The 16,334-nt window shown below is 44.7% G+C and overlaps 1 protein-coding gene across 4 annotated transcripts in view; it reads right to left on the bottom strand.

Moving 5' to 3' along the window:
• Positions 1 to 16,334, bottom strand: part of USP48 (ubiquitin specific peptidase 48) — a 180,711-nt gene that overhangs the window by 160,491 nt on the left and 3,886 nt on the right. For all 4 annotated transcript variants that reach the window (XR_015061515.1, XM_085894514.1, XM_085894513.1 and 1 more), the window contains exon 3: positions 7,602 to 7,743. Coding sequence is in view for 3 of the 4 variants with exons in the window: in XM_085894514.1 (XP_085750640.1) it covers positions 7,602 to 7,743 (142 nt within the window). In the remaining variant the exon portion in view is untranslated. The remainder of the gene's footprint in view (positions 1 to 7,601; positions 7,744 to 16,334) is intronic.

Consider the following 16,334-nt stretch of genomic DNA (forward strand, 5'->3'; position numbering starts at 1 on the left):
CCAACAGCAATGGGAAGAAAAAGGATTTTTTTTAAAAAAAATATAAAAAAAGAGTTAAGTTGATGGCATGACATCGCAAATCCCCATGCTTTCAACCTAAAGCAAAGTTGAGAGATGACAGGGTGAAAAGGGCAGAGAGAGGAAGCGCAAGAGCAGCAAAGCAGGTTTTTAGGACATACGAGTTGATGCCGTCCAGTCCAGTTGCAGAGTCAGAGTCGAGGGCTGCGAAAAACTATTCCCCCTTTTCAGGTGGAAAAGACAGAATTCAGGAGCAATTTAGTATGACTGGAAATGATCGGTACAGAGAGGGAGGGTTAGGGACACACAGTTTTGAAACAAACACAGAATTGAGGCATTCAGCCTTCTCATGAGCAGAGTTGACTGTGGTGCCATTGGAAGTGGGGAAAGGGATGAAAGGGGAGCATACACCAGAGACCGACTTGACAAGGCACCACCAGGTTTTAGAGGAGGGAAGGCAAATTTGAAAGTCCATTCTTGAGATTGGACAGATGTTGTTTTCTGGCTCTCCTGAGTGTAGATACACACTTTGTGTAGGCTTTGTGGCATTATCTAAGGTTGCCTTCGGTCAGATTAGCTTTCCAAGAGGAGAATGAAAGTTGTTTTAAAGCAACAGCCTCATCACAGGATTCAGAGAACCAAGAGCAGGAGGATGGGTAAAATAATTGAAGACAAGATGGGATGAATCTGTGCATAAGAGAGCAGTTTCTGTGGAAGAATTTCCAAGCTGAATTAATATCAGCAGCAGTGGATACAGGAGACCAATCCTGAAGTGCAAAAAAAAATTAAAAAAAACATTAAAAAATATATATATATTGCGAATATGGTAACACCAAATGTGAATGTAGTAGCAGGTCACACTTTATGACCCGTGAATAGAGGGACCGTGAATGTCGGGGTCAGACAGTACCATAAACTGTTCAAAAAGCTGACTTTTTTTTTTGACACAATTCAGAAAAAGGCTCAAGTCCCCAACACCTTCCAGCCACTCCCCACCATTTAACACATCATAGATTGCTCCCGATAGCATGTACACTACTCTCGCACTCAGGTTCATAAATTGTCAATTTTGATCCCTTCTCTGCAAATGGATCCAATGGTATCAGAACTCTTCTTATTTTTCTTCTTCTTCTTCTTCCTCCCTTCCTCTTCCCTTTATAAGGGGTGATGTCCAATGCACCAAGCTTCTGTCCTACCTTGACCATGATACTCCTCCCGTTCCCTCTGTCCTCAACTAACTCTCTCCGCTCTTCGACCACCCCCACATAACTGATATCCCTTCTCACAAAACCCTCTCATCCTCACCACAGTCTACCCTTTTCTCTCCTACCTTACACCCTCAACTTATCTGCTCTTTTTACCACTCTCTTCCCCCATCTGCACCAAGTGTCCAGCCCATCTCAGACAGGATTTCACCAATCTCCCAATCACTCATCTGCACACCAATCTCCTTCCTCAGTTCATCCATCCTCCGATTCACCCTAATCACTTCCACAATCCTCCTGACTCAGTTGTTCTCACAAACCCCCACCTTTTCTCTCCTCCAAAGCCTTTTCTCCTCATCATTCAGCCCCCTACCCAAGCTATTCTGCAATCCCCCACACTCTTTCAAAAACACTCCTTACCTCCACCCCCTAGTCCCTGGTCCTACCCTCGCCCTCCCCCCCCAACCCCCTGCACCCAAAGCCTCCTCCCCTACCTCTTCATGAAAAGTATGGACCTCAAATATCCAGGGCCTTCACTCAAACCTTTCAGATCTTTCCATACAGGTTGCCACTGACAAACCAGACATAATCTGCCGAACAGAAACTTTCCTCCCCCAAGATGTGTCTGACTCCCACATATCTCTCCCTGGTTACTCCCTCCTCCGGTTTGACAGACCTGAGCCTCGCCCTGGTGGAGGAGTTGCTCTCTTCATCAAAGACTCTATTCCTCACTCTCCATGCACTGCCCTCACTCTCCCACACCCCCAGGAATACCTCTGGCTACGGCTTCCCCTCAACTCCCACCTCATGTTTATATGTGTACTGTACCGTCCACCTAACAGTGATGACTCCATCTACACCTCACTATCTGAAAACATGGACCAACTTCTATCTTCTCATCCAAACTCTCTCTTCCTCATATGTGGCAACTTCAATTGTCATCATGCCAGTTGGCTAGGTGTGGGTACCTCTCTCAGCTGTCATGGCACCTCAGCAAAAGCTTTCTGCGACTCATTGGGACTGAATCAATCGGTCAACTTCCCTACCCGGATCTCAACCAATGGTACTCCATCTCTTCTGGATCCAATTTTGACAAATTTCCCTGGCAATATCTGCTGCTCTTCCTCCGCTCCAAGCGGTTCTTCTGACCACGTCCTTGTCAAAGTGGACATCTCTCTGGCTATTATCAGAGAACCACCTCACTGCCGTCGAGTCTGGCATTTCACTCAAGCCGACTGGCAGGGTCTCCAAGCAGCCCTCAAACTTATAGACTGGTCTCCTATCTCTACTTTCTCCAACATCAACTCATCCTGGGAATTCTTTCAAAGAAACTTGCTCCCCTCATGCACAGATTTATCCCCTCTCGTCTTCAGTTGTCCTACCCTTCCTCCCGCCATTGGTTCACTGAAGCTTGTGGTGAGGCAGTTGTCCTGAAACAACTTGCTTTTGCCTCATGGAAAGCAAACCCAACTGAGGGCAATCTCAGTTCCTTCCATAAAGCTCGGAACAAGTGTGTATCTACCCTCAGGAGAGCCAGAAAACAACATCTTTCTCATCTCAAGTCTGAACTCTCAAACCTCTCTCCCTCCTCAAAATCCTGGTGGCGTCTAATAAAATCTGTTTCTGGTGTATATTCCCCCTCCATCCCCTCCCTTACCTCAAATGGCAGCACTGCTGATACTGCACGTGAAAAAGCTGAATGCCTAAACTCAGTGTTTGCAGCTAAATCTTGTGTCCAAAACCCATCACTTTCTCGACCCACCTTACCCAATCGCACCCAACTGTCCCTGGACTCTGTGTCCTTTTCTCCTGACAAGGTAGAGAGCTTGTTGTCAAACCTCGACTCAGATTCTGCAACCGGTCCAGACGGCATCAGCCCACGTGTCCTCAAAGCCTGCTCTTCTGCTCTTGCTCACCCTCTCTCTGTTCTATTCACCCTCTCATTTGCTCAAGCCCATCTGCCATCTGCTTGGAAATCAGCAAACATCACTGCCCTGCACAAAAAGGTGCAAAAACAGATCCCTGCAACTACAGACCAATCAGCCTTCTCCCAATCATCAGCAAGGTTATGGAATCCATCATTGCTTCAGACATCAAATCCTTCCTCTTCTCCAATGGCTTGATTTCTGATCATCAATTTGGTTTCAGACCAGGTCACTCTACCCTGGATATGCTGGTTCTGCAATCCCAACAATGGATGGAAGCCCTCAATGCCAGACAGGAAATCCGAGCCGTATCCCTGGATATATCACGTGCTTTTGACACAGTCTGGCATCCTGCCCTGCTCACCAAACTCTCTTCCTATGGTATCCAAGGCCATCTCCACTCATGGCTCACAGACTTCCTCTCCTGTCGCAGTCAACGTGTGGCCCTAAATGGAGTTCTTTCATCCCCCCCCCCCCCAACTTCCTGTCCAGGCTGGAGTTCCTCAAGGTAGCGTTCTGGGCCCTGTTCTTTTTCTGGTTTTCATCAATGATCTCTCTGACTCTGGAAAATCCTCTATATCTCTTTTCTGATGACTCCACCCTCTGCCGTACCATCGGTCATCCCTCAGACCGGGAAGCAGCAGCTTCTTCGCTCACTGCTGATCTAGATAAAATCACAAACTGGTCCAACACGTGGATCATGTCTTTCAATCCGGACAAATCTCACACTCTCACTATGTCTCTTCGAAAGGACCGTTTAGAAAACCCCCCCATCCACTTTCTCAACAATCCTCTGGAAGAAGTCCTTTCTTTCAAGCTTCTGGGTCTCACTATCTGCCATGACCTTTCCTGGGAAAGCCACATTTCAAACCTCGCCTCCAAAGCCAGTCGCCGACTGGGAATCCTCCATCGTGCAAGGTCCTTCCTCGGCCCACCTGAGCTCCTGACCACTTACAAAGCTTTTGTCCGCAGCCTGATGGAGTACTGCTCTCCCCTCTGGGCTGGTGCTCCTGCCTCCCACCTATCTCGGCTTCACGCTGTAGAAACCAAGGCATTTCGGATCATTGGCATCTCCCGCAATGAGGCTGAGTCTTTGGGCCTCTCACTCAATCACCGCACGTTGATCGGTGGTCTTTCTGTCTTCTACCATCTCCTCTCCAGCCTCGCCCCCCTGCTTTCTCTGCGATTTGTCCCCCCCACATTTCCGCAGGGCGCTCAAGGTCCGCCAACAACCCCCTTCTGGTAAAACTACCAAAATCACGAATCACTGCTCACCTTCACTCTTTCATTCCTCTTTTTCCCCACCTTTGGAATAAACTCCCTCACTCTATTCATTCCCATTCCTCCCTCCAGGCCTTCAAAACAGCTGTTCACCACCACCTCTTATCATCCCCCATCCAAATCCTCGATCTTTTCTACCCCCGATAATCCACCCAAGCCCACCTCCTTCAAATTCCCTGCTTTCCTTCCTGAAAGTCCCTGTAATGTCCATCTTCTATTCCCCATGTTCCCCGTCCCATCCCTCGCCCTTCCACAGATCTCCAAATGTCTGTTCCCCACTATTTTGTCCTTCCCACTCCCTCCCTTCCTGTCTCACGCCCCCCTTGATGTGCGTTGTGTGTTAGCTCTCATACGAGCCTCGACAAGGTATGCAAAAAAAAAAAAACCTGGAGCCTCTGTTGTCGTCTCTCTGTCAGTGCCACCTTTTTCCAGACCGTCAAGGAAAGACGACATTATACAGTATCAGAACCTTCTCTTTCAATCTCCTTAATACATTTCTGTCTGCCATTAAACCCCACACATTCACACCCACTTGGATCCTCCTCCGCACCTCTGCCTCGGATTTACCATCTCAGGTCACTGTCCACCCCCCCCCCCCCCCAGATACTCAACTCTATTTCCCTGTCTTATCTCCCTCCCCTCTAACCTGATAGTCATTTATTTTCCCTGCTGCCTGACCTGCATCACCTCAGTCTTCTACATACTCGTCCTTCAGGCCATGCTGCCCAAATGCCTCCACCGACTCCCCCAGTACTACTTGCATCTCCCACCCAATCTCCACCACAACAGCCAGAATGTCCACATACAGCATCCTCCCCCAAACTAACCCTCATGTTTACCTTCTTGCTTCGCAGTTCCATCACCATGATAAACATGAGTGGGCTGAAAATGCTTCCCTGGCTCAAACTGATGTTCAAACTGAACTCAGAGATCCTAGGACCCACCCAAACTCTTCCCTTTGTTCCTTTGTACATCTCTTCCACCAACCTAACTTCTGCTTCTGGCACTCCCATCCATCTCAGTGTCGCCATCACAATCTCTCTTGGGCCAGTGTTATAGGCCTTCTCCACGTCCACAAATCCCGATGCCATTTCACATTGCACCTCCACCCTATTCTCGACCAGGTGTCTCAATGTGAACATCCCATCCGTCATTCCTCTACCCTTTCTAAACGCTTGCTGCTCTTCTCCGATCTACATCTCCACACTCTTTGCTATCCTCCCATCCAGAATCCTCTCCAGCACCTTGGTGACAGGACTAAGGAGCATAATGCCCCTGTACTTTTCCAGATATTGAACATCGCCCTTCCCCCTTCCATATCAGCACAATCAACCCTGTCCTACAATCCTCCGGAATTGAACCCTCTCTCATCCATATATCCAACAGCCTTTTCATACAACTGACTTAGACTTCTTCCGCTGCAATTATCATCTCTGCACACACATCAATGTCTGGTGCTCTTTCCTTCTTTACCCTCTTCAATGCTGTCCACACTTCCTCCCCCGTGATCTCCACCAACTCCATTTTCCCTTCTGCATAACACGGTAACTCCAGCTCACTGTTGCTTCATTGACGGTTCACAAGCTCCTTGAAATATCCTACCCACATCTTCAATACTGCCCTCATCTCTGTCACTGGCCTCCCACCATCCTTAATCATACCTTCCTCCCCCCCCCCTTTAATGTCCTTGCTATCCTCATCCTTGTCAAGAGCAAATTTATAAATTATCTGCTTTCCACTATTCTCTTGCAACTTGTTGTGTACCTCCAATTTCCATATCATGCCTCACCTTATCCACAGCTCTCCTTGCTGCTTTCTTCTTTTGCCCATACAGGTGCAGCAACCCCACATCCAGTTGCCTACTTCTATCCTTGATCTTCTCCATTCTCTTCCAAACCTTTTTCACCAACTGCCTTCGCTACTTCCTCCACCCACCATACCTGGTTTCTCTCTCGACGATGCACCCTTTGCTGAAATCCTTCCACACAAAACTTCTGCAATTCCCCAAAACGCCTCTCCGTACTCCTTCCACTCCTCCTCCAAACCTCTGCTTCACCAAGTTGCTCATACCTGGCCCTCATCCTCTAATATACTTTACAACATTTCCCCTACACGTCCCCCACGGCCCCACCTCATAAATCTTCCAACCCCTTCTCTTAACCTCCCTTCTTTTCTTCATCAATACCACACTCTAATTCTCAAAATCTGTTATTTGGCCACAAGTTCTTCTCTTTCCTGTTCTCAAGGTCTTTATTAGATGGTTACTTTCTTTCATCTTGGAAACTTTCCAATATCACACTGAATCACAAGGGCTCAAAATGCAATCCACTCAACTCCAGGGCTCAAAAAGTCAGCCTTATCTCCATCAAAAGCAAAGTGATGGCATCTCCCATTGCTCCAGCCATCATCTCATCTCTACTCCAACTTTATGAACTGAACTTCAGATGCGTTCCCACTTCAGCTATTGCTTCTTCCAAGTCAATAATGGATGGATGCTTTGAACTTCAAGCAAGAACTCAAGGCAATCTTTCTGGACACGTCTTGAGTTTTCAATACTCTCTGGTACTTGGCCTTGATTTCCAAGCTTTTGCTATTCAGGGTACCATATTGCTGAAATGGTAAACCAATTTTCTTGCAAATAGAAACAACAGGTCACTTTGGATGGAATTATGACCTATGCTCCAACCATTATGCCTCCGAGCCTGGTAATAGAAGATAGACAGAAGGCCATTCGGCGAGGGAGATGGTGACATGAAAGTGGGGATGATTCACACTGGGTGCTCATACAAAAAGAACATGTTGTGCGGCTGGGGTCGATTTTAGTGCTGTCGCAACGTCAGAGTTGTAATCTTTGAGGTCTTTATTAAATTTTGACAACTATTCGACAAACATTTAAGGATCTTGAGTAAAAAACGACTTTTTCAAAGACTTTCAAGGCCTTGAGAAAAGATAAAGACAAAATTTATACTTTCAAGACTTTCAAGAAAACCCAGTGTTTATAAAAAAAGAAAAAAAAAACAGATGACCTTTCAGAAGTTCTGTTATCAAGCTTCATTAATGTGGTACCTTATTCCAGATAAAAACAAATAAAACATTGTGGAATATATTTTAAGGCTGTCTCACCAACCAAATGCATTGTAACAGTAGTATGCTGTGAGTGTGCTTGCAGCACCTTCCTGGGTGGCAGAGCCAAGCTGAGGTCCTGGCTGGTACAGGAAGAGGGCCTGGCGGAATGGTCTGTTGTGAAACCACAGCTGCAAGAAGGTATTCACATAGCAAGTCGCACCAAGATTCTTTAGGCCAACGAAAGAGTCCTAAGGGAATGACAAAAATGCATTAGTAAGTGCATGATTAAACAAGAAAAAGAACAATCGGAGATTGCAGACCCTCGCCAGGACTTTAGTGTGGTGTATTTTGTGTGGCGTTTGTGTACTGGTGTGTTACATAATTAATAAGAGACATAATTAGAACTGCCACTTTATAACTGCTGGCAATGATTACTGGGTACAAAGACGTCCCGCTGTGATGCAACCCTGCTTTGATTGGACACGTGACTCTGACCCTGACCCATGACATGTTTTTATTATTATTCATTTGAATTTAGAATGGGATTACAATAAATTCAATTCAAATCAAATGAAAGACCAAATAGGTACAGTCCTGCATTGGAGTAATTATAATCAGAAGGAACCCAAACATGCAAAAAGCAAAGATGAGTCATCAGGAGGAACCTGGATAAGATTCGCATTTCAGCTGCTACTCCTCTACCCTCAAATCCATGCAGGCACAGCCAAGTGAGCCTTATTCAAAAAAAATAAGAATAAAAAATAAATACATCTAAAATCCAAAATAACCCAGATGAAAAAAATAATAATAATTCTGGCTGCCAGACCATGCATCCATTCAACTTCAAATTTAAAACCTGTATTTCCAATCACTATTAGATCATAAAAGTGAAGTTTCACATCAAATGATTAAGCGGTTCCAGAGAAAACACTTTAATATTTTTCTTCAATCGAATATAGCTGCCAAAACATGTGACCAATCAGTTATTCCTTAACAAACTCGTGCAATCATGACTTGGGAAACATTTGTGTGAAGTTGCACTTCGATCTGTCCAGCAGTTATGGAGAAGAAGATTTTTATACGTTTTAGGGGAAATCAAATATGGCTGCCAAACCATGTGACCTATGACATCACGTTTGTGAATCCTTTGTTCCTCATGGATAGGCGATCATATGTGTAAAGTTTCATCTCAATCTGGTCAGCCGTTTCAGAAAAGATTTTTGAAGGTTTTTTTTTTTTTTTAACAATATGGCTGTCGAATCACATTACCGATGACGTCATAAAAAAATTTTGTGACTCAAATTTCTTTGTGGACTAAATCCAGATTTGGATACGATAATTATTTAATTTTTAAAGATTCTTCACCATTGAGAGATAGGGCCAAAAATGATATAGTACTGTATAGCATGATATTCACCTCCGCCACCGAAGGTGAAGGCGGTTATGTTTTCACCCCTTTCTATTTGTTTATTTTTGTCTGTTTTGTTTGTGTACAGGATATCTCAAAAAGTTGTGGACAGATCCGGATGAAATTTTGTGGACAGGTTGGGTGAGTGAACAAGGATGAGCCGATTAGATTTTGGTGAAGATCTGGTCCGGATCCGATAATTTTTCAGTGATTCTTCACCATTGAGAGATAGGGCAAAACCGATATATAGCACGATATCTCAAAAAAGTTGTAAAGGATTCGGATGAAACTTGGTGGACACGTTGGGTGCGTAACCATGACAAATTGATTTGATTTTGTTGAAGATTCGAATCAGGATCCGACTACTGGAATGTTGAAGTGATTCTTCACCATTGAGAGACGGCTCAAAAACTATATATAGCACATGATATTTCAAAAATGTTTTAGGCCAGATATGGTCTCATGGATCAGGCATTATGGGATGGAGGTATGTGCTCCACTGAGTGCTCTTCTAGTTCAACAAGCTCAAATGAGCTAAGATCCTCGTCCTCTTCATGATGACGCCATAAAAACGAATATGACGTCATCGCGATGTATGAGGTTTGCGATAAATTATCTGTGCTAATGCCCGTCTTGATTCCTGCAAACAAAATTCAAACAGCTTGCCTAGTTTCGGAGATAATGGTATAGGCGATTTCCATTCGCGGCGATATTATGACGTCAACTTTTTTTCTAGGAAGAATTTCCAAAATCGGAGATGGTTACTGCCTGCGCGTGGGCTTTCTGCATATACATGGCAACTTTCACGAAGATCCGATGAAAACTATGGGTTGTGAAACAAAAAGTAAAAAAATAGGAACGACTTCATAAAAATTGATATGACATCATAGTGATGTATCATATGTGCGGTAATTCATCTCTGCTAATGCCCTGTTCGATTGCCGCAAACAGAATTCAAAAAGCTTGCCTAGTTTCGGAGATAATTTTTTAGGCGATTTCCATTAGCGGAGATATTTTGATGCCATAACTTTTTTTCTCAGAGGAATTTTCAAAATCGGAGATGGTTACTGACTGTGCAGGGTATTTTTACACATATATGCCAAGTTTCAGGAAGTTTTGATGAAAACTGGAGGCTATGAAACAAAAAAGTCCAAAAGAAGAAGCAGAAGAACAACAACGTGAGTAAGACTTAAGAGATCCTCCACGAGGATCTAAAAATGTATTGGGCCCGATATGTTCTTGTGGATCAGGCATTACGTGGCAGAGGTATGCGCTCTACAGAGAGCCCTTCTAGTTTATTCAGTTTTACTTTTTAATATATCCCTGTACAAAATTAAAAAGCCCATCCATTGACCTGCTGTTTCGTATGCAGCCTGTGGCTGCTGGTTGCATTATTTCTGATGCAGAGCAACCGTTACCAGCAAACTGGTACTCATTTTTCTGACTTCGGAAGGATGACAGGCTGAGTCAACCCACCTGCTGTTATTCCAACGATATGGCAGGGGCTCAAACTCAAGACCCTAAGATCTCAAGCCAGCCACCTTAACTGTCAAGCCAATTACACCAGGCTTATCCATTCACTTATTCTACTTTACTGCATATTGGGTTCTGCTCAGAGCTACCAGGAACCTATAATATATATATATATATATATATATATATATATATATATATATATATATATATATATATATATGCATGTAGTCAACAAAGGAGAGGTCATGGTTGATTGTGAGGCCGAGAAGTACAACAGACTGAACTTCGGTCTTTCATTGGCTGACCACAGATATAGATAGGTCCGTTTGTCTCATATGTGATCCTTCTGGAGTGACAGGGCAAGACTAAGATTTTTCCAGAATTTAAAGACAGCTTCAATTTAACAGACCAACATCTAATAAATTCCAGATCAGCAGAGAGTGATGCAGTTGTTGTCTGTCTGTCAGTTGTATGGGACACTTTACAACACAACTTGAAATCATCTGTAAAAAGGAAGAGGGTTTTCCAGAGCATTGGAGAGGTTGTTAATGTTAACGAGGAAGAAGACCGAGCCCAAGACACTGCCCTGGGATACTACAGCCTGCATTCGGTGAAAAGAGAGGAGAGAGGAAAGAGTTCCATTGATAGCAATGCATAGACTGCGCAAGTGGCGGAAGTCAGAGAGATAGGTGTGATCGTGGTATGCAGTCGTGGTATGCAGAGATAGTATGCAGTGGACAGCAAGATTAGCTAGCAGAGCAGAATTCCAGACTGGTTTTGTCAAATTAGTTCGGTTCCTTGTGTAATTTCGTTGGAATTTTTTGGAGAGTAGCAAACCTATTGATTTTTGAGAAGTTTAAAATCTATTTAAATAAAAAATGATGTTTCACATTTTTTTCAACTTTTGGAAACGTCGTTTTGGGGTGAAAAAAGCTTTTTTTGAATTCCAATTTGAAAAAGATCTGAAACAATACAAAATAACCAACTGATGGATTACTGTTAAATGGCTAACAATGGATTTTATAAGAAAATAAAATGTTGCATTTTGACTGTCGGTTGCCATGGAAACAGCATTTTTGGAGTAGAATTGCCATTTTTAATATATATTTTTTTTAATTATATTTTCCATCGGATGGCCTAAATAATTATTAAATATAGTGACCCTGACGAACTTACACATAAGTATTATGATTTTCAAGTATTGGAACAGTTGGTTACCATGGAAACAGCCATCTGTGCAATGAAACATTGCTGTGTCTGTTGTTCAATATCAGAAGGTTTCGGCACCTTCAGTAGTAAAACGTTTGATTTTAAGTTTTTGTAGTTTGATGTATTGTACTTGTGATCTTGTAGGGAAAATAGGTGACGCCACGTCGCAACGCCATGCCATCGCCTCAGGTTACGGTTGCTGGGCGTGGCATGACGTCGTGATGTGGCACGGCGCGCGTCCAAGCACGTGTAGGGCTGATCTGACAGAGTACTTGGCAGAGAAAACTCTAGAATACAACCGCGATTCAACAAAGGTGGTAGTCATTTCAGCATCTGGGCGGACGTCGAGCAACAGGGGTCTCCAATTTGAGGCGAATAACCATGAGGAGGCTGATATGTTGATGATCCAGCAAGCAATAGCTGCATCACAGCAACACACGGGAGATATTGAGCTGGCGATATTCTCACCTGATACGGATGTTCTGGTTCTTGCCATAGCAAACTATCATCTCCTGCCAAGACACATATCTATCTCAATGGCATCGAGCATTGTCAAAATCGAGCCAATCTGGAAGGCCCAAGGTGAGGAGAGAGCCCAGGCATTGCCAGCCTTCCACGCATTCACAGGTGCCGATAATACTGGGCAGTTCGCTCGACATGGTAAGGCAAAGTGGTTCCAGTGCTACTTGAAGGCTGATGACGACATGGTAGATGCCTTTGCTATGCTCTGTAAGGATGCTGAACTGTCAGAGGACCTATACACAACTTTAGCAAGATTTGTCTGTTCAGGTTATTATCCAAGTGGTGTCAATATTTCCAGCATCCCTGAACTTCGGTGGCATCTCTTCTGTAAGAACATGGCTGAGAATGACAAGTTACCACCAACTGTCGGTGTTCTGAGGCAGCATATCATGCAGGTACATATCCAGACATACGTTTGGGGTCAAGCAGCAATTTCTCAGCAAACATTTCTTGATCCATTAAAGAATGGCTTCCACAAGGACACGAGTGGTCAACTCAAACCGACAACAACAGACATACTCCCTGCACCAAAGGCAATTATCGAGATGATAAGGTGCCAGTGCAAGACAGAATGTTCATCACAGAGATGTTCCTGCAGGGCCAAGAACTTAACATGCACTGATCTTTGCATGTGCAGCACTTCGTGTGAGAATGACGAGGACTCAAACATTGAACGGCATGACCACGATAGTGATGATGACGATGGCAATGATGAGTGACATTAGAGACAGTGATGCCAATTGGCTACAAACTCATATTTGACATTAAGTACATTTCACTGATCACCATATTCATACGTTACTTGTTTCAAGATTTGAAAGCAATACATTAAATAAACGGTAATTTGACAAAATGATAGCCGTTTCCATGGCAACCATTGCTCAAAATACAGATATATGTATTCTATGTTAAGAACTGTCCTCTAGTTAACAAATATGCATCATCAGTTGCTTGCTTGCGATCAATTTTGAATTTTCAGAGCTGAAATTAAAAAAAAAAACAAGTTTTTACCCAAAACCACCTATTTGACTACATTATATGCATTGAAAAAAATGTGAAACATGGATTTTCTGTTTTGGTATTGTTTAAGCTTTCCAAAAATGCTGGAGTTAGCTACTCTCCAAAAAATTCCAACGAACGTCAAATTATGGACACAAGGAACCTGACTAAATGGAAGAGATGTCAAAGGAGATGGTCCTGAGCGGTTGTTTGAGATTTATGGACATCAAAAATTGCTGAATGAAGAGCAGCAGAATGTCCAGAGTTGAGTGAGTGGAACACAATCCAACCTGATGGCCAGATATCAGGCAGTTTTAAAAGAGGAAAGACTTGAAGTCAGCAGTGACGATGGATTCCATGATCTCAAGTTGAGAGATTGTTTGGGCACTCTTTTGTGAATGGAGCAATAGTAATGGAGATGCAGGCAGATGGGAGGCAGCCAAAGGAGACGCACGATGCTGAAGAGAGAAAAAGAGCAACAAGAGCATAATTTGAGAATATGCACACTGATGCCATCTTGGCCCATTGCCAATGCAGAGATAAAGCTGAACAAAACATCATTTTGCTTCCGCAATGTCGAAACAGCTTTGAAGGCAATGGGAAATGTGGGGATACAGCGAGTGGCTTGGGTACACCTTTGGAAACAACAACTGAATCGAGACATTCTGCCTTTTCAGAAGGAGTCTCATACGAGTCCATTTGAGGTGAGTGAGATGATGCGTGGGGAGTGGGGTAAGTGGGGAGAGGCAGAGTGTTCACCAATGACAGACCTGAGAAGGCAACTTCACAACTTTGAGGAAGAAGACTGGTCGACTTACAGTAATCTATTGTTGATTTCAAGACAGACCTTTTTGGTTTTGCATGCCATACAGATGTGATGTGATTTTTGCAATGTGTGCCTATTACACAAATGTTTCATTGCTTGAATGCATGCCGATTTTGCACATGGGAACATCTATTTATGTAAACAATTGTCCATATGCATATGAACTTTACACAAACTTTGTTTGTTCGAATGCGAAATCCTGGTCACTGAACATTTTTCAGACAGAAATGTACAAACCTGCACCTCACCGGAAACTAACCTGGCCAAACCAAAAAATGTTATCCACCCAAGTTTACATGTTGCCATATTAGATCTCTCAAATGAAGCCATTCATCACATAAAGCTAATCTGAAGCAATCAGCCACAGCCCAGTGCAAAGCCATTCTTCTGGACTGTTGTTTTTTGAAGGACTCTCCAATTTATGTATTTTTGCTTCATACATACAAAGGCAAAATTAAAACAAAAAATCCACCTTCAATTCACACCTGGTTCATCTTAATATTGTTACGGCTGTGGAAATTCGCAGAACATCATAAAAGGTTCCTTAGATGAGCTATGCCGGTAAGTGAGTGTTCAGATAGCTTTCCCCACCGTTGTTTAGAGGGAATTTTTCGTGTACACCGGGTTGCGACCCTTTGAGATAGTGTTTTTCTTTCTCGATTGTTATTTTGAACAGACAGATCACGCTACGACCCTTTTCGTCGCGTCGAAAAGGGGTCCGAGCACGTGAAGTGAAGAACAACAAGGAAACCTGCGCTAGTGCGTGGGTTTTCGCGCCTTTCCTTCTCCACGGCTGGCACGAGAAGGGGCAAGGCAGCTCGCTCCCGATTGGTGGATGCGCGGTGTGACGCGGTAGGAGTCGAGGAACGCCCCTTTGGGAGAAGCTACTCGAAGGTAGGTGGAGCCGAAAACGGGGTGGGGCGAAGGGCGGAGCCCTGCGTTATTTAAGGCGGACGGCACGCGAGGCTTGAGCGGTCTCCCTGTGGTTCATGCGTCTGTCACGAGCCTGGTTCTTCTGGTTTGCAGCTTCTTCTTCTTCTTGCTGACTTGGCTTCTCGTTTGCGCTGGTCCCCCTCTCGTTCATGCGCTCTCCTCCAGTGGTTCAGCTGCCTCCCTGTGGTCCATGCTCTCGCTGCTTTCTCTGCTCATGGTTCACTCACCTCCCCGCTCTTTGTGGTTCATGACTCGCTTGTCTTTGCTGGTCCAGTGGAGCGACCTGTGCATCGGAGACGCGGACTGAAGGTGCAGCTCTGCCGCTGTGTGGTGCGAACCTGTGCGTCCGGGCGAGGAGTGCCGGAGAGAGCTTGCCGGCCACGCGGGAGGCCCTGAATCAGGCGCGGCCACGCTAGCTGTCGTGGGGACGAAGCGTCACGACTCGCCGACCACTGAGGGGGGGGGGGCAGGTAACCTGCATCAGTCTCGTGGGCCTATTCGGTCAGCCAAGGCTCACGGACATAAAGGTCCACGGACCCCGTCCCTGGTCCCTGCCTATGGGGAGGTCTTTCCTGTTGTTTTTGAATGCATTCTGTGGCACCGTATCTTAAGTAGACCCTGTATAAGTGACTGTGCATGTACATTCTCATTGTAGTCGGTGGTATTGCTTCTATTTGCTTGTACATACGTGCATGGCTGCCTGGCTGTACATACGTGCTTAGTTGTAATAAATGTCCTTGTGTGAAATGTATCCCATTCGTTGCGTCCTCTTTCCCCCACTGGAAATACCATCTTGCATCGTGGAATAAATAGTTGGGTATTAAACACCCGTTAAATAGAATCGTATCCGGTGAGGTCGGCGATAATACCCTCTCGGTTATCACTACGGAACGGACCGCTTAAGCGGTTTGTGTCCCAAGCTGACCTGCGCCGAGGTACAGTCTCCCGGTTAGCCATCCGCGCGGGTACTTAGGTATATCGAGATTGGGCGATTGACCCTATCCTGCGCAGGTAGAAAATTGGCTAGGCCGTGGTGGGGTTGAAGACCCACCCGTGACAGGGTTCCGGCGTTGCTCAGGAAGGTCACGACTGAATTGTCCGTCCGGTGGGCGAGCTGCTACAATTAGGGGAAAGCGGCAGTTCGCACGCCGGCGGGCGCGAATTCGTAACAATATCATTCATGCCTCATGGAGGAAGCGGTCAAACAATTGTGGTGCACTGGAGTAATGATCATGGATTTGTGGTGATTTCTGAGCAATGGCTGAAGAATCCCTCATCCAATATATAAATATAAATATAATTATTATTATTTCTTTAAGTCACAATTATTTCCACATTCTTGTGGGGTTGGCCGAGGATCACGAAAGACACAGTGGGATCTTTAACATCCAACTACAACAACAACAAGAACAAGCATTTTAAGGCAGTTTTCCCTGCTAAAGCGGGGGTTAGCCTGTCTTTAACAT

Source organism: Eptatretus burgeri, chromosome 9 (genome assembly GCF_056783735.1).
Source record: "Eptatretus burgeri isolate ZD-2024b chromosome 9, Ebu_testis_v1, whole genome shotgun sequence".
Classification (NCBI taxonomy): Eukaryota; Metazoa; Chordata; class Myxini; order Myxiniformes; family Myxinidae; genus Eptatretus; species Eptatretus burgeri.